This window comes from Odocoileus virginianus, chromosome 3 (assembly GCF_023699985.2).
Source record: "Odocoileus virginianus isolate 20LAN1187 ecotype Illinois chromosome 3, Ovbor_1.2, whole genome shotgun sequence".
In the NCBI taxonomy this organism is placed as follows: Eukaryota; Metazoa; Chordata; class Mammalia; order Artiodactyla; family Cervidae; genus Odocoileus; species Odocoileus virginianus.
The window spans coordinates 18,436,504-18,452,270 of record NC_069676.1 but is presented as its reverse complement, the minus strand read 5'-3'; the positions used below and the strand labels follow the sequence as shown (position 1 = coordinate 18,452,270).

Here is a 15,767-nt window from a genome sequence, read left to right as displayed (position 1 = left end):
GTGCCAGGTGTCCTAGGGAACTACCTTTCCTCCTGGCTCCCCCTCCCTAGGTGGCCCAACTTGGATGCAGGGGCATAAAGGCAGGCTCCACGTGGTCCTTGGAGAGTTGAGGCCCAGCCAGGAATCAGTTCTCTGATCTGGAAGAAGCATGTGTGTGTGTGGGCACAGTGACTGTTCATGGTTGTAACATCTGTCTCTTAAGGGTAAAGAATTTCACTTAGGAACCATCTGGCCTGAGGCTCAGAAACCAGTCCCACCATTTATGCCCAGTGACCCCTTAGCTTCTGAGTCCTTTTGCCTACCTGTCAAAACAGCTGACCAGACCTCAAACACCTAGGCTTTGCTGTGTGACCTCAAGCCTCCATCTGACCCTCTCTGGCCTAGGCAGTGAGTTCAGGAATTAAATTATATTTACAAGCTGGACTCGGGACTTTTCATATCCAGGCTCATAAGAGAGGATGGGGGCTCAGGCTTGAAGGAGGCCCCCTCCTGCCCTGGGAAGGGGGTCACCGCGGGGCAGCCCACAACACAGAGGCAGAAACACAGCGACCAACCTTCTCACGTCTTTATTTGAAAGGCACAGCTAAGCCCACCCTCGATACAGCATTTTCACTTCTCTCCGTAGAGATCAAACGATTGAACACAACAAAAGCTGACAGTCTAAAAGGCTATATACAGACACAGGTGTGGGTGTTGCTTTTTTTTTTTTTCATTTTTCTGTCTTTTTCCTTTTTTTAATATCCCTTTTCTTAAAAGACAAGCTAGTATACTGGAAAAGGGAGGGGGGAAATAAAAACCAAGACAACTTGAGTACCCTCATCTTTATTTGGGAAGGGGAGAAAGGGAATTCTGAGTTGCTGGCCCCACTCTGTTCCCCTGGGGCTAAGATCGCTGTCGGTGGCCCCTTTCTTTTGTGGGTGCAGGCATCAGGAACTCATGGAGGGTGAGTGGGTGGGAGGGAAGAGACGCAGGGTGCCCAGGGTGGGGAGGGGCAGCTAGCATTGTGTTTGCATGCAGTGCCAGGATGGGAGGCTGGGTGTCCCCCGAGGTGGGGGTCCCCCCTGGCGGGCAGACTGTCAGTTACGTGTGTGAATCAGGGAAATGCAGGGGGTGTTGGACCTCTTGAGGTTTTGCTCCCTTAGGACCTGGCCTCCCACCTGCATCTCCAGGCCTTAGCTTGCCTCATCTGTGGTATGAGTGGGTACTGACCCATTCAAGCTACAGAGGAGGAGGAGGGAGGCCAGGAATTGGGGGTAGGAGCCAAGCCAGGGTAGGGCACAGAAGCAGGGCGACAGCCCCAGCAGGCAGCTACCATAAATACTACCGGAGTTTGGCCAATCCCAAGCTATTACTGTGTCTCGCGTGCTGAACCTTCCTCTCTGTGTCTGTCTCCCCTCTGTCCCACCCCCCACCCTCCCCATCCCAGCCACCCACTAATCCGACTTCTCGCCATCGTCCTCCTGGTGGGTGTCACCGTCATGCCCGTTTTTGTCTTCCTTGGAGAGGTGGGCCTGGGAGCCCAGCGCAGACAGAGAGAGGAGGCCGGTGCCCGCGCTGACCGCCGGCAGAGAAGGGGGCTGCAGCCCCACAGGCAGGGGGGTCAGGGGCAGGGCCAGAGCCTGCAGCTGAGACAGCTGGTGGGCTTGGAGCTGCTGCTGCAGTACACAAACAGGGGAGTGTTAGCCCCCTTGAGCCCACCTGTCCCTCCCCTATCCGCCCCCCAAGACCTCAGACATACTCGGATGATGGAGTTCAGCTCAGGAGCAGTGACCTGCTTAGCCCTCTCGATGGCTCCCAAGACCTGCTGCTGGTGCTGGAAAGCAGGGGGTGGGGGGTGGAGAGGTGTCAGATGATTCACCCCATCTTGCTGGGATTTGTGGCACGGAGCCCAGAAGAAGCCCCACTCCCATCTGCCCTCCCTCTCCATGATGTCCCATCTCTCCCCTCGGGAAACTCCCCTCTCTCCAGTGGATTCACCAAGCCTCAGTCTCTTCATCTGGAAAATGGGATACATAGAGATGCACAAAGGGCTTGGTACCAGAATCTTAGGAAACCGTGGACTATGACCAATGCCACATGCAAAGAAGTCAAAGCTTCTAAGAGCTCAGACCAGGACTGCTAATGGAAGAGATCTGAGGTCTGCTAACCCAAGCTCCTATTCCTCCACAGCCTGGGAAGGCCCAGTGAATTCTGGCAGGGCTGGGTGTAAGTCGAGGTTCGGGGCAATTCCCCAGCTTTCCCTGAAAATTTCTCTCTCTGGCTATCAGATGCTAAAATCTGCCAAGCTCCTTTTGTGCCTTGGCTACCAGGGAGCCCCTGCTATGAAAGGAAACCATAAAGCTAGATCTTCAAGGTCCTAAGAATCCCCTTCTCTGGGGCTTCCATGGTGTCCTCCTGGAATTGTCCCTGAGCATCCCCTGTAGGACCCCAAGGTACCAGCAGAGTTTAAAAAGAAAATGATGAATTATCAGCAGTAAATCTGGCAGAGGGCAGAGGGGCCTTACGTGACCCAGACGGGTGTGTGCGCGCGCATACAGTGGGCTTCACACCAAGAATCCCAGGAAACAGAAGAGGAAGAGCTGGGTACGTAGTCCCTTTGTGTGTCCATGTGCAGTATGTCTATGTGTTGCATCTGTGTGTATGTCTGTTGCATCTGTGTCTGTTTGTATGTCTGCCTCTGTGTGCGGAGTGCCTTTCTGTACACCCAATGGCCGGCAGGACCAGGCAGATGAATCTCAGGAAGGTGAAAGGCAGAAACAAAATTCTTGGTGCAGTGTTCGGCATTGTAGCTGACATCTTTACGGTACAATGACTCACATGGCTGGGAATTCCACAGCTGGGTGAGGTCCCTCCCTTCACCCCTGGGGTTTCTCCTACACAGACTGGCTGATGGCTGGGAGGTCCAGAGAAGGCAGGCGTGTGCCCTAGGGCACGCAGATGGCTACAGAGGGGCGGGGCTGAGGGAAGTTCAGAGTCTATCTCCTCCCAGCAGACCCCAGGGGGCTCACCTCTTGGGACAGGTAGGGCAGGACCTGGGCACATATCCCATTTAGCCTCTTGACGATTTCAGCCTGGAACACACAGACACTTCAGCCCTGGGCAGCAGCCTGCCAGGGCAGGTACAGACCAGCCCTGGGAGGCCCAGTGGTTCTGTCTAATCCAAGAGGAGGCTGGCTCGGCCCAGGGTCATATCAACTCATCAGGCCCATGGGCACCCGATCAGCAGCAAAAGTGGCCCCTGGGGCTGAGCCTCTGAGGGTAGCTAAGAGCCCAGGACAGAGGGAAATCCAGGTTCAGTGGCTTGGGGTCTGGGTGGCCCTGGAAAGATGCCCGATGCCTTGTAGGTAGTGAGCATTCTGTGGGAGGGAGGGAGGAAGAGATGGGGGCAGCTGGCATCAGAATTCTATAACACACCTGAGATAGGGTTTGGAGGGTGGGTTGGCATGTCACATTACCCCCCTCTCCCAGGGCTGTCACAAAAGAGACACAATGGGGTGGGGGTGGCAGGTCCTGGGAAAGCCTCTGCCCCTCCCCCTCAGGGAGAAAAACCTCCCAGGGAGGCCTGAGAAAGAACAGAAGTGGGGGGGCTCCGGAGGTAACAGGATACCAAGGCAGACTTGGTGCTCAGCCAAGGGGTGGCGGGTTCCTACCTGCCTGGGCGGGGGGTGTGGGGCGGAGAAGGGGGCATACCTGCTTGTGCATCTCGATGTTCAAGCCATAGGACATCTCGTAGTACTGTATGGGGGGGGAGACAGAAATAGGGGCGGGTAATGGATGTGGGGCTCCAGAGACAAAAGACACAGGGGAAAGTGACAGAGACAAAGAGGGGGAGAAAGGGAGAGGTAGGGGGAGGGGAGGGCAGGCGAGAGAGATGGAGGCAGAAGCGGGGAGACACCCACACCTGGAGCTGGGGCCCAGGTGCCTGGTGAGGATGCTAGGGATGCCAGTGGGGACCTGAGTGCCCCATTTCTGGAATAATGACCTCACCCCCTATACACACACACACACACACACACACACACACACACACACATTCCAAGGCTCCTAATCTTTTATCTTTATGTGTCTTGTCTGCGGGTGGCCCCGGACTCCAGGGAAGTTTGTCTTCCTGGGTATAAATAATCAAGGATAAACAAATCCTGTTGGGTCTGCCTCTGGGGCCAGCAGCCCCGTCTCCTCACGCCCCACATGTGACCCTGCCCCTCCCCTGCTCTAAACCCTCCTATGACTCCCCATCACCCCCCAGGGAAGATAGGGGGAGAAAGCCAGGTTTGTGCGGCCTCCCCTTCTCTGCCCAGCTGGCTCCTATCCATTCATCAGGACCCCAGCTGCAATGCTTCCTTCTCCATGCAGCCTTTCTCCAAACAGGAGCACACCCTTCTGGAGTCTCCCAGCCCCATCCCTCTGAATCCAGAGGTGCCTTGTCCAGCTCTGCCTCCCCCATGGCCTGGGGGAAGTGGGCTCTGGGCTGGACTTAGGCAGGGGTTTTAATGCAGAAATCACCACCTGGTGCATATGAAGCAAAGCAAGTGATTCCAGCAGTGTGCAGGGGCAGGGTCTCCAATGTCAGGCCCAAGAAGGCAGTGCAGCCCCCTCCCTCCCTTCCACCCACCCACCTCAAAAGAGTGTCAGCCTCCTGCCTGGGGAGGGGGGCCCTTCAGGAGTCCTCCTCCCAAGCTTGGACTAGGAAGGGTTAAGCCTGGGATGCTCAGACAGTGGGGGTGGGGAGGGGAGGGATCAACAACATCCCCCCCCACCCCAGTTCCTGGCTTTCACAGCCACTGGCTCCTCCGCTGCCAAGGACAGCCAGGGACCTGGCAGGCCCAGGCTGCAACCCGGTGGTTTGGCACCTCGGCCACTGCCCGGGCCGGCAGCCAGGCCAACAAGATGAACTCAGCCCGGCCAGGGGCTGGCTGAACGGAGAGCAGACCCTGACTCCTCGCACATCCCAGAGGAGATGGCCAGGGTTCAGACAGCAGCTGCCAGTGCTGGAGGGGGACCTGGGGTCCTCTGGCCCTGCCCACCGGACCCCTGGGCTGGCTTACCATCACGTAATGACGCTGCATTTCTGACTTCTCGCTGGCCAGCTTGTCACATTCGAGTTTCAGACTGAAGAAGAAGAGGGGGAGGGCCGGGGCTGGGATGAGGTCCCCCCCATTGTGCAAGGGAGCCCCAAACTTTGGTGAGGGTCAGAGAGAAGAGGGGGGAAGGGGAGCCTCAGGTGCATTAGCTGGAAACTGGGGATGATGAAACCCATCTTGAAGAAGTGGGGGTGGAGAAAACAATGAAAATAATAAAAACATAAGTCGGAGCAAATACCGACTGTAGGTCAGACAGGGATTCAAAGAAACTTTTTCCTATCATGAAATCCAGCGGAGTCAGGGCTGTTAACGTCAGTCTCCTTTATAAAGATGATGTAATGGATGCACAGAGAGGTTGAGTGAACAGGCTCAAGGTCACACAGCCAGGAAGCTGGCTTCAAAGGTCATACTCCCACCCACTGGGCAAAACTATCCAGCAAAGAAGGAATAGACAGACTGCTGAGAGGTTGCAAGGGCCCAGAGCCCACTGGCAGGGCTCTGGACTGAATGCACTTAGGAATCTTCAAAGGCACCCAGCCCCTCTTGTGACCTCTGATTTCCCTGACTGGGGGGAGGGGTATAAATTTCCATCAGTGGGTAATAGAGTTGGTGACCCCCCTCCTCTCTTGGGTTGCCCCAGCAAGGATGAGCTTTGGACATTTCTCAAAAGCCCCCAAGGGGGTGTCAGAGTGACAGGTAGAAAGGTGAGGGCACAAACTCAAGCTAGATAGACTGGGTCCAAAGTTCAGCCCCGCCACTCTGATGCTGTGTGACTCTGGGCAAACTCCTCTACCTCTCTGGGCCTTGGTCGCTGAGTCTGCTGAGCTCCAGCCTCCCAGGGTGGGGTGGTGAGGACAAGATGAATTAAGACCAGAAACGTTCTTCATGCTGGCATACAGTAAGTACCCAATAAATACTTCATTGATCTTGTGGTCACCCCAGGAGACTTAAAGTTTCATTCCGCCAGACTGACCACGACTTGTATACCTGGGTTTACAGGTGAGCCACACTTAGTCTAATTCTTTTTAAAAATGTCCATGTGTGACCACTGTTAAAAATAAACTCAGGCAATTTCATTCCAAATTCGGCATTTCTGGCCTTTCCTGAGGGACTGTCCTGTTGGGGACAGCCCCAACAGGGTAGAAGCCCTCCGTGTACAGCAAGAAGCCCAAGCCCAGCGAATGGAAACTGTGACGCTCAGAGAGGGGGTGTGACCTATCTGAGGTCACAGAGCGCTCTGACAACATCTCTAGAATTGGATCGGCTGCAGTGGTCACTGTGATGTGGGCTTGGGCCAGGCAGGGAGAGGGGACCCCCTGGAGAGGCTCAGAAAGGCCAGATCTGTTGCGCAAAGCCCCTAAACCCTCCATATCACAGGATCAGAACAAAGTCCCTAGGCCTGCCCTTCAATCATCTATGCCTCTGATTCCTCATCTTTGAAATGGGCACAATGAGAGGACAGCAGGGAAGACGAAACAAAAGGATGTATGTTCACTCTTCAGCAAATGGGGAGAATGCGTAGTACCCCCTAAAAAACAAATATATCACTCTTTCCAATTTCTTCTTGGAGAAATCCCAGGATCCTTCAAAAAATACTTCTGTGTGGGCAAACAGGTCCAGGGAGGGCCCAAAACCCCAGTGATATATAAATTCCTCCTCTGATTCCCAGGCAAAGCCCCCCTCTGTAGCAGAGTCTTGAGGATCTGCTTTCTTCAACCCAGAGATGGGGTATAAATCTTGCTACTTTGTTGCTGTGCAACCTCAGAAAATTTCTGGGCTTAAGTTTTTCCAAGTGTAAAATGAAAATAAAAATAAATAGTTCCTTTCTCTTTAGATCCGGCACATGGCAAAACCCTTTAGCAATGTCAGATTCAATTCTGGAGGGAGAATCACCTTCCTGCTGGGTGGCAGGAACTTTCTCCAAAACCAGGCAGAGAGGTAACAGGCTACAGATTTTGGGGTGGGGGTGGAGTGCTTTGGGGAGGTGGAGAATCAATCACCAATTCCAGATGCTGGGGGAGTCTTATCCATTGGTGTGGGGGTGGGGAGAGGAGCCCTAAAACCAGATAACTGAGTCTGGGCAAATTATTGACATTTTTGATGCCTCAGATTTCTCGTCTACAAAATAGGACTGTCTTAAAAGACTAAATAAATGAATGTCATACATATCCCTGAAGTGGTAAAGACAGTGCCCGCCACCTAAGACCTTCAAGGCCTCTATTTTTTGGAGTCTGTATATAAAAGCAGAGGCCACAATCTCCGCTCCAGGCCTCAGTCTGGGGCAAGGGGCTCCATCAGAGCAAGGGGCTCCACCTTCCCCCAGCTCCCAGCCCCCAGCTCACCTGTGGTACTGAGCCTGCAGCAGTTGAAACTCATCTTTGATGCGGTCGCAGGAGTCCGAAGTAGTGAATTTGAGTTGCTGGGGGAGGTGCGACGAGCCCTGCGCGGAGGGGGCGGCGGCCCGGGTCAGGACCCCACAGGGCAGACATCCACCGCTCCCCCGCCACGGAGGCCCCAAGGCGGCGGCAGGCGCAGCTGCAGCGCCCCCCCCCCCCCACCCCTGCCCCACTTCCCGGGCCCGTGTTTACAGCTCCTGGCGCGGCCCCCGCCCTCGCTTCCTGCCCCCGCCTCTCCAAGGGGGGTGGGTGCGCCCGGAGTCGCTCGTCCCCCGCCACCCCGGCTGTGGGGGTGCGTCTGAAGGCCCGCCCTTGGTGGGGGCAGGGTGCGCCCTCTACCGCGCCTCCAAAGCGCCGGGAGGGGGTGCACTCTGAGCGCCCAGTTGCCTCTGGGGGGAGGAGAACGCGTCCTAGAGAGACCCCCCCAAGTTGGGGGGGAATGAGGTTTCCTAGCCTAGTCCCCTTGGGGGAGGGGCCTCTCTCACCACCTGAAATTTCCGGGGGGGCACCCCTGATTCTGAGCACCCTTCCTCTGGGCCGCGCTCTTCCGGGAGGGGTGCGCCTCGGGCCTCCCCCGACTCCCGGACCCCGAAAGCACCCCCAGCCTTAGAGGTGCCTGGTGGGGCTTCCGGGGCGCCCTAGGCCTGAGGCCAAGGCCGCCGAGGCCCAGCCTGGCTTGGGGGGGTGCCCAGGGCCCGGGCTGGCGCGGGGGGGGGGTCTAAGCTGGGAGCTGGAGGGGACCTGGCTTGGAACCAAGGCGGGGGTGCTCTGGTCCCGGAAGCCGGGAGGGGGGCCGAGAGCTACGGGGGATGGGAGGGAGTCCGGGAGCTGGCGGCGGGGGTGGGGAGTAGCGCTGGGCCCAGAGCTAGAGGGGACTGGGCCCAGGAGTTGGGGGGGAGATGCCGAGCTGAGAGCTGGGGGTGGGGGTGGCCCGACTGGGATCTGGAGTTGGGGGCGCAGGGCTTGGATCTAGAGAGGGGAGCTGAGTTTGGACCTGTGAGGGGGGGGGGGGGGCAGGGCCCGAACCTGGGGGAGGGAATGGTTCGGCTGGGAACTGGGGGAACCGGACCGGAACCTGGGGGGACGCAGGGCCCAGAGCTGGGGGGATGGCCCGGCCAGGAACTGGGGGGTGCCGGGCCCGGATGGGGTGGGCGCCGGGCCGGCGGGCCCCGCTTACCGAATGCCTGCTTTGTGGAAACATCATGTCAGTCGCGGCGGGGGGCGCGGGCTGCGCCCCGGCTGTGCGCCCCGGCTCGGGCTGCTCGGGGCGCCGGCGGCCGCGCCTTTGTCCCGGCGCCGATCGGGAGCTCCCGGGGCCGCCGCCGCCGCCTCCCGCGCCCGGCCTCGCCCGCTTCCTGCGCCCCCTCCCCGCGCGCCCGGCCCCGGCGCGCCCCGGGCCCCGCTTCCTGCGCGCCCGGCGCCCCTCCCCGCCCCTCCCCGCCGCCCGCCTCCCCGCACGCCCGGCCGCCGCTCCTATTGTCTAATGGCGGCGACGCCGGCAGTGGCCGCGGCCTCGGCTGCGCGGAGGCTTCGGCTCCACCTGCTGCTGCCGCCGCCGCCGCCGCTTCTGCTTCCCGGGCCCCGTGCGCGCCGCCGAGGGGGGGGCGCGCGCCCGGGGAGGCCCGCGGATCCCCACCCATCCGCCTCCCCCGGGCAGGCCGGCGCGGTGACCTTGGGCCCGGCGCGCCCCCGCCGCGCCGCGGCCCCTGCTGGCCGAGTGGCCGGGACGGCCGCCCCGGGGCCTCGGTTTCCCCATGTGTCAGAGCCGGGGGGCCCGGCTGCCCCAGCTGCCCCCATCGAAACCGCCGGCGCAGTCATGGCGCGACCCGGACGCGTGCCATGGACATGCTCTGTAACCTTGGCTCACGGGATGTTTTCTGAGCCACGATTTCCTCTTCTGTAGAAAGGAGGTGGTGATAACCACCGAGTTTCTGGGAGCCATGGCTTCCACACACATGTATGGAGCGCCTACTGTGTGCCAGGCCTCGCTCCAGGATGTGGGGGTGGGAGGGGATACAAAGTCCCGGCCCTGGTGGAGATGACACGAGACACAGAGACAAACCCATGAACCGCATCCCTAGCAGGTCAGACAGTGGTAACAGCGATGGAGAAACAAACCAGGAGGGAGGGCCGGAAGGTGCGATTTTAAACAGGGAGGTCAGAGGGCCTCCTTGGCTTCTAAGACCCAAAGGCGAGAGAAGGAACTGGCAGGCTATGGGGGTAGTGGCTTAGTCAAGGAGGCAGGGACAGCCAGCACAAAGGCACTGAGGCAGCACGGCCTGGCACGGGGTGGGGGTGGAGTGCTTGGGAGGAAACGAGGGCAGGGAGGCAGGGCCAACAACTTCACAAGCATTCATACAGGGCCCCAGCTCCCAGAAGGGCTGTGCTCTGGTTAATGATCTGCCCTTGTGGTCTCTGGAAATTCCTAAATAATTTTTGAACAGGGGTCCTCACAGTTTAGTTTTGCATTGAGCCCCACAGCTTCTGTAGCTGGTGATGGGGGGGACAGATGTTGCAGGGCCTGGTGGGTGGTGGGGAGGACCTGGGCTTTTACTCTGAGAGTAGTGGGAGCCCTGGAGGGCTGTGGGCAGAGGAGGGGCTGGGCCTGACTCAGGCCTGGAAGAAGCTATTGAAGTAATGCACGGTGAAGCCAGTGCAAGTGTTGAAATACACAGGCTTTTAATAATCACCACCAGCATCATCAGCTGTGCACCTTGCCTCATGTATGAGTTTGACTTCTTTGAGCCTTGAATTTTCCCATCTGTAAAATGGAGTTAGGACCCTTGTCACCTTTCCTGGGCAGTTGAAGGGTTAGGACTAGGTGGAGATGAATAAGCTAAACTGAAGCCCCTTCTGCCCCCAAAGCACCTGAAGATAAAACAGCATTTTTAACACCATAAATTTTCAGTTCAGTTCAGTCTCTCAGTCATGTCCGATTTTTTGCGACCCCATGGACTGCAGCACATCAGGATTTCCTGTCCATCACCAGTACCCAGAACTTGCTCAAACTCATGTCCATTGAGTCGTTGATGCCATCCAACCATCTCATCCTCTGTCGTCCCCTTCTCCTGCCTTCAATCTTTCCCAGCATCATATTTTTAAATTTCTTTTCCTTAGTTTTCAGTTCAATCCAGTCGCTCAATCATGTCCAACTCTTTGCGACCCCATGGACTGCAGCACGCCAGGCTTCCCTGTGCATCACCACCCTTTTTTAGTTTAGTTCTTTTTGTTTTTCCCTGGCTATTCCATGGAGCTTGTGGGATTTCAGTTCTCTGATCAGGGACTGAATCTGGGCCATGGCAGTGAAAGCCCTTAACACCGTATTTTTTAAAATAAAAATTAATGCCAAAAAATTCACCATGAAAAATATCAACATATGAAATAGTAAGGTAGGATCCAGTGGGACCAGAGATGAGTTAAGAAAATGTGGGGTTTCCTTAATTCTGATGCTGGAAAAGTCACACATTTTTAGTGAGTTTACTGTTCCTGGACTAGTAACCCTGGCAGTCCAGTGGTTAGGACTCGTTGCTTCCACTGCTTTGATTGGGGAACCAAGTGGCATGGTTGGGGAAGCGAGTGGCAAGGCCAAAGAAAAACAGTTGTAGAAAGTTTATTGTTCCTAACCGTCCTGGAATATGTGTACCCCACAAATTGTATTGGAATCCTGAATGGGAATGGGCTAAAGAGTTTTCGTGGCCCTGGGCAAAATGAACATGCAGGGCCTCTGGTTCAGAAAAGATCAGGAATTTTAGGATGGTGACAACAGAACATCAAACTAAGGGCAAGTCCTTTCCTTTTTTTTAAAAAAAGCATTTATTTAGCTGCTTTCATTGGGCTGGTCATGTGGGTGCCCCGAGGCACATAGGGGCTTAGTTCCCCAACCAGGGATTGAACCCTAGTCCCCTGCATTGCAAGGCAGATTCTTAACCACTGAACCACCAGGGAAGTCCTAGGCCTTCCTTTGAAGGCACAGTCCTGTAGGGCTGCCTGAGTCACAGGCCCAAGAAACCAGCCTTGCTGCCAGTCCTCTCCACCTGCCATGGGGACCAGACACCCTCTCTCCTGGGAGACCACCTGCATCCAGGCAGGCAGTTCCCTGTATTCGGGTGCTTGGTGACCATTTTAGCAGACCAGACTTGAAGCTGGTCAGACACCTCAGTACAGTGGGGGTAAGGGCTGGGCCTTTCAGCATGTAGAGACGCCCAGAATTGCGACCCAGGTTATGAATAAACCAACCCACCTGTTTTAATTTTTTACCAGTCTCTGTTTTAGCATTTTAACCCTGCCATTATACCCATTTTAAGAATGAAGAAATGAAGGCACCAAGAGGTTAAGAGACTTGGCCAAAGTCACACAGATGGTGGGTGGCAGTGCCAGGAGGTCAGCCCAGGTCCTTGGGCCCTTGATGTCTATGCGATCCTGCCCCTCTGTTCATTGTTCGGTTGCCAAGTAATGTCAGACTCTTTGTGACCCCATGGACTACAGCACGCCAGGCTTCCCTGTCCTCCACTATCTCCTGCAGTCTGCTCAAACTCGTCCATTGAGTTGGTGATGCCATCCAATCATCTCAACTTCTGTCACCCTCTTTTCCTTCTGCCCTTAATCTTTCCCAGCATCAGGGTCTTTTCCAATGAGTCAGCTCTTCGCATCAGGTGGCCAAAATATTGGAGCTTCAGCTTCGGCATCAGTCTTTCCAATGGGTGTTCAGGATTGATTTCCTTTAGGATTGACTGGTTTGATCTTCTTACTGTCCAAGGGACTCTCAAGAGTGTTCTCCAACAATACAATTCAAAATCATCAATTCTTTGGCGCTCATAAGAACCTCATGGACAGTATGAAAAGGCCTTTTTAGGTGGGGCATAAAGGCAAAGTGTGGTAGGGAGACTAACTGGAGAGGAGACTAACCAGATGATGGAGGACCCTGCTTTCTGATCTGAGGAGTTGTGGTAGTCCCTGGAGGGAACCTGGGAGCCATGGAAGACTTTAGAGCAGGGTTTGTCAGTTACCACTCTTAAAATTCTGGCCTGGATCATTCTCTGGGGTTGGCTGTCCTGGGCACTGTGGGGTGTGGAGCAGCATCCCTGGCCCCCACCTATTCAATGCCGGGAGCCCCCCAGCCCCAAATTCCCTGGGGCAAAGTCACCCCCAGCTGAGAAGCACTGACACAAAACAGCAGAGAGAGACCACCACGGCAGGTGGCAGAAGATGCTTGCCGGTAGTGGGAATGGATATAGGCAAGTCAGGAAGCCAGGAGACCAGAGCGGATACCTAAACTAAGGTTCAGGAGAGGCCCAGGCTAGCCCAGGCCCGCTGTCTGGAGGAGCTTTGGGGGCAGAAAGAACAGAATGCTAGGGACTTCCCTGGTGGTCCAAAGGCTAAGATTCCACACTTCCAATCCAGAGGGCCCAGGTTCGATCAAGTAGTGAGTCTTGACCTAGAGAAAGCATCTATGGGGTTTCATTGTCATCGTCTTACAGCTTCCGTAGGCCTGAAATATTTTCAAAGTCAAAAGATGAGTGAAGAAAATATGGACTTCCTGACTTTATGGTCAGATGCTGGTCTCTAAATGTCAAGAAGAAGGCCCAATGGCTAAGACTCTACGTTCCCAATGCAGGGGGCCCAGGTTCCATCCCTGATCACGGACTAGATCCCTTGTGCCACAGCTAAGACCCGGTGCAGCCAAATAAATAAATAGTTAAAAAAAAACAAAGAAACAAACACAATATGCCAGTGGGTGGGGGAAAGGCAGGGCAGAAGGCTGCAGCCCAAGAGGGAATAGTCTTCATCATATAATTAATTTGTGGGGGTGGGGGGGGAACTGGGGCTTTTGAAGACCTCACTGTCAGAGTAGCTGTCATCCACACCCCTCAGTTCCTACCCATCCCCAGCTCCTTTCCTTTCCCTGTGGTTCTCTGGCCACATCTGGGGCCAAGTTGGGGCGGGGATCTGTCTCGCGTATCCAACAGCCTGAGACCAGCCTTTCGGCCTGCTTACAAATGAGCACTGGGCCCCGAGGCCTCAGGGCAGAGCCAGGCGCTGGCTGGCCTTTGATGGATGGGGCTTCGGGGCCATTAATCAGAGGCGGGGGAGGAAACAGGTGGCCGCCGGCAGGCACCGGGACCTCCCTGTGATAGGCTTGGTGGAGCGGGGGCCTCAGCTGTCCAGCCTAAGCTTGAGACCCTGGCTGCGGTAACCTGGCTAGGTGACCCCGGGACAGTATAACTTTACTGCTCTGTGCCCTAGTCCCCCCGCCTCCCCAAATGGAGCTGTTATTCATTCATTCTCTCAGTCAACATTGATCGCACCTCCTGTGTGCCTAGCGTGGTTGTGAGTGGAGGTTTACAGCAGTGATTAAGGAGGACGAAAATCCTTTCCCTTGCAGAGCAGACGGGCTTTAAAAACTTGACTCAGGTCCCGCCCCTCCTCTGCCCACAGCCCTCCAGGACTCCCACCTCCCTCGGGATAAAAGCCAAGACCTCTCTCCAGCCCACAAGGCCCCACTTGACCTGCCCATCCCCTCCCTGCCCTCCCCTCCTCCCTCTCTCGTTCTCGCTCACTCTGCTTCAGACACACGGGCCTCCTCCTCGGTGTTCCTCCAACATGCCAGACGGGGTCCTGCCCAGGGCCTTTACACTGACTGTTTGCCTATCTGAATAGCTCATCCCCGCATCCCACTTTGGCTAATTCCTTTGTCTCCTTCCAATCTTGACTTAAATGTCACCTTCTCAATGAGGCTGTGTTGTGACTTTCCTGTTTAATTCTGGTAGGGCTGGCAGAGGATATGTAGGGAGACATTTTCTTCAGGCATAAAACTTAAGAGGGCACCAAATCTCAGTCAACAAGAGACGTACTATTTTAACGCGTTTAGTACAATTTTTAAATTGTGGTAAAATACATATAAGATTAGGGCTTCCCAGGTGGCTCAGTGGTAAAGAATCTGCCTGCAATGCAAGACACCTGAGTTCGATCCCTGGGTTGGGAAGATCCCCTGGAGAAGGGAATGGCAACCCACTCCAGTATTTTTGCCTTGTAAATCCCCTGGACAGAGGAGCCTGGAGGGCTACAGTCCATGGGGTGGCAAAGAGTCAGACCTGACTGTGCATGAGCCACCATTTGAAGGTATTATTTTATTTCCCTTGGGTGTATACCCAGAAACGGAATTGCTGAGTCAGAGGGTAAGTTTATGTTTAATTTTTGAGGAATCGCCAAACTATTTTCTACAGCATCTGTACCATTTTACATTCCCAATTGCAATGTACAAGGATTCCAGTTTCTCCACATCTTTGCTAATAATTGTTACTGTCCTTTAAAATATACATAAATACATATTTTATACATATGTGTTTATCCACCCTTTATAGGAAATGTGAAGTTATATCTCAATGTGGTTGTGATTTGCATAAGGCAATATTTGAACAAATCAAAAGTAAATGACAATATTTCCATGATGAACAAAATTTCAAAATTTTAAATGAAAACAAGATGCAGGGACTTCCCTGGTGGTCCAGTGACTAAGAGTCTGCACTCCCAATGCAGGGGTCCTAGGTTCGATCCCTGGTCAGGGAAGATCCCACAAGCCACCACTAAAGATCCTGTGTGCCTCAACCAAGACCTAGAGCAGACAAAAAAAAAAAAAAAAAACTAAAAAAAAAAAAACCCAAAGCAACTGGATCCAGCTCTGTACTTGCCTATCACCCACTTTACTTGATTCCCTCTTCCCAGCCCTGTGGCAGCTGCTGCTTGTCCTTTATCCTCCCTAATCCAGTAATGAGGTTAATGTTCCCCCACCCCTCCCCATGCAGCATGGGATCTTAGTTCCCCAACCAGGCATCAAACCCATGCCCCCTGCAATGGAAGCTCAGAGTCCTAGCCACTGGACTGCCAGGAAGTCCCGAGGTCAATGCTTTCTTTACTGCATATGACTCACCACCATCTGATATATGATGTCTTTATGTATGTATTTGTTGGTTTTCTCCACCACTAGAATGTTAGTTTCAGAAGGGAGGGATTTTTAAAAAGTGATTGTTATAGTTGATTTCCAACGTTGTGTTAATTCTGTTGTGTCTGCCTGTTAAGTCACTTGAGTCCAGTCCAACTCTTTGCAACCCTATGGACTGTAGCCCACCAGGCTCCTCTGTCCACGGGATTCTCCAGGCAAGGATACTACAGTGGGTTGTCATTTCCTTTCCCAGGGGATCTTCCCAACCCAGAGATGGAACCCGTGTCTCCTACATCTCCTGCATTGGCAGGTGGGTTCTTTACCACTGATGCCACTTGGGAAGCCCTAATT

The 15,767-nt window shown here is 54.9% G+C and overlaps 1 protein-coding gene across 1 annotated transcript; it reads right to left on the bottom strand.

The window, feature by feature from the left end:
• Positions 1 to 551: 551 nt before the first annotated feature.
• TLE5 (TLE family member 5, transcriptional modulator) lies at positions 552 to 8,887 on the bottom strand. Its single transcript, XM_070465009.1, has 7 exons — positions 8,655 to 8,887; positions 7,424 to 7,521; positions 5,046 to 5,109; positions 3,691 to 3,735; positions 3,009 to 3,071; positions 1,739 to 1,813; positions 552 to 1,655 (listed from the first exon to the last, which is right to left on the bottom strand). Exons 1-7 carry the CDS (start codon positions 8,679 to 8,681, stop codon positions 1,434 to 1,436), a joined length of 594 nt encoding a protein of 197 aa, XP_070321110.1. The 5' UTR covers positions 8,682 to 8,887; the 3' UTR covers positions 552 to 1,433.
• Positions 8,888 to 15,767: the final 6,880 nt, after the last annotated feature.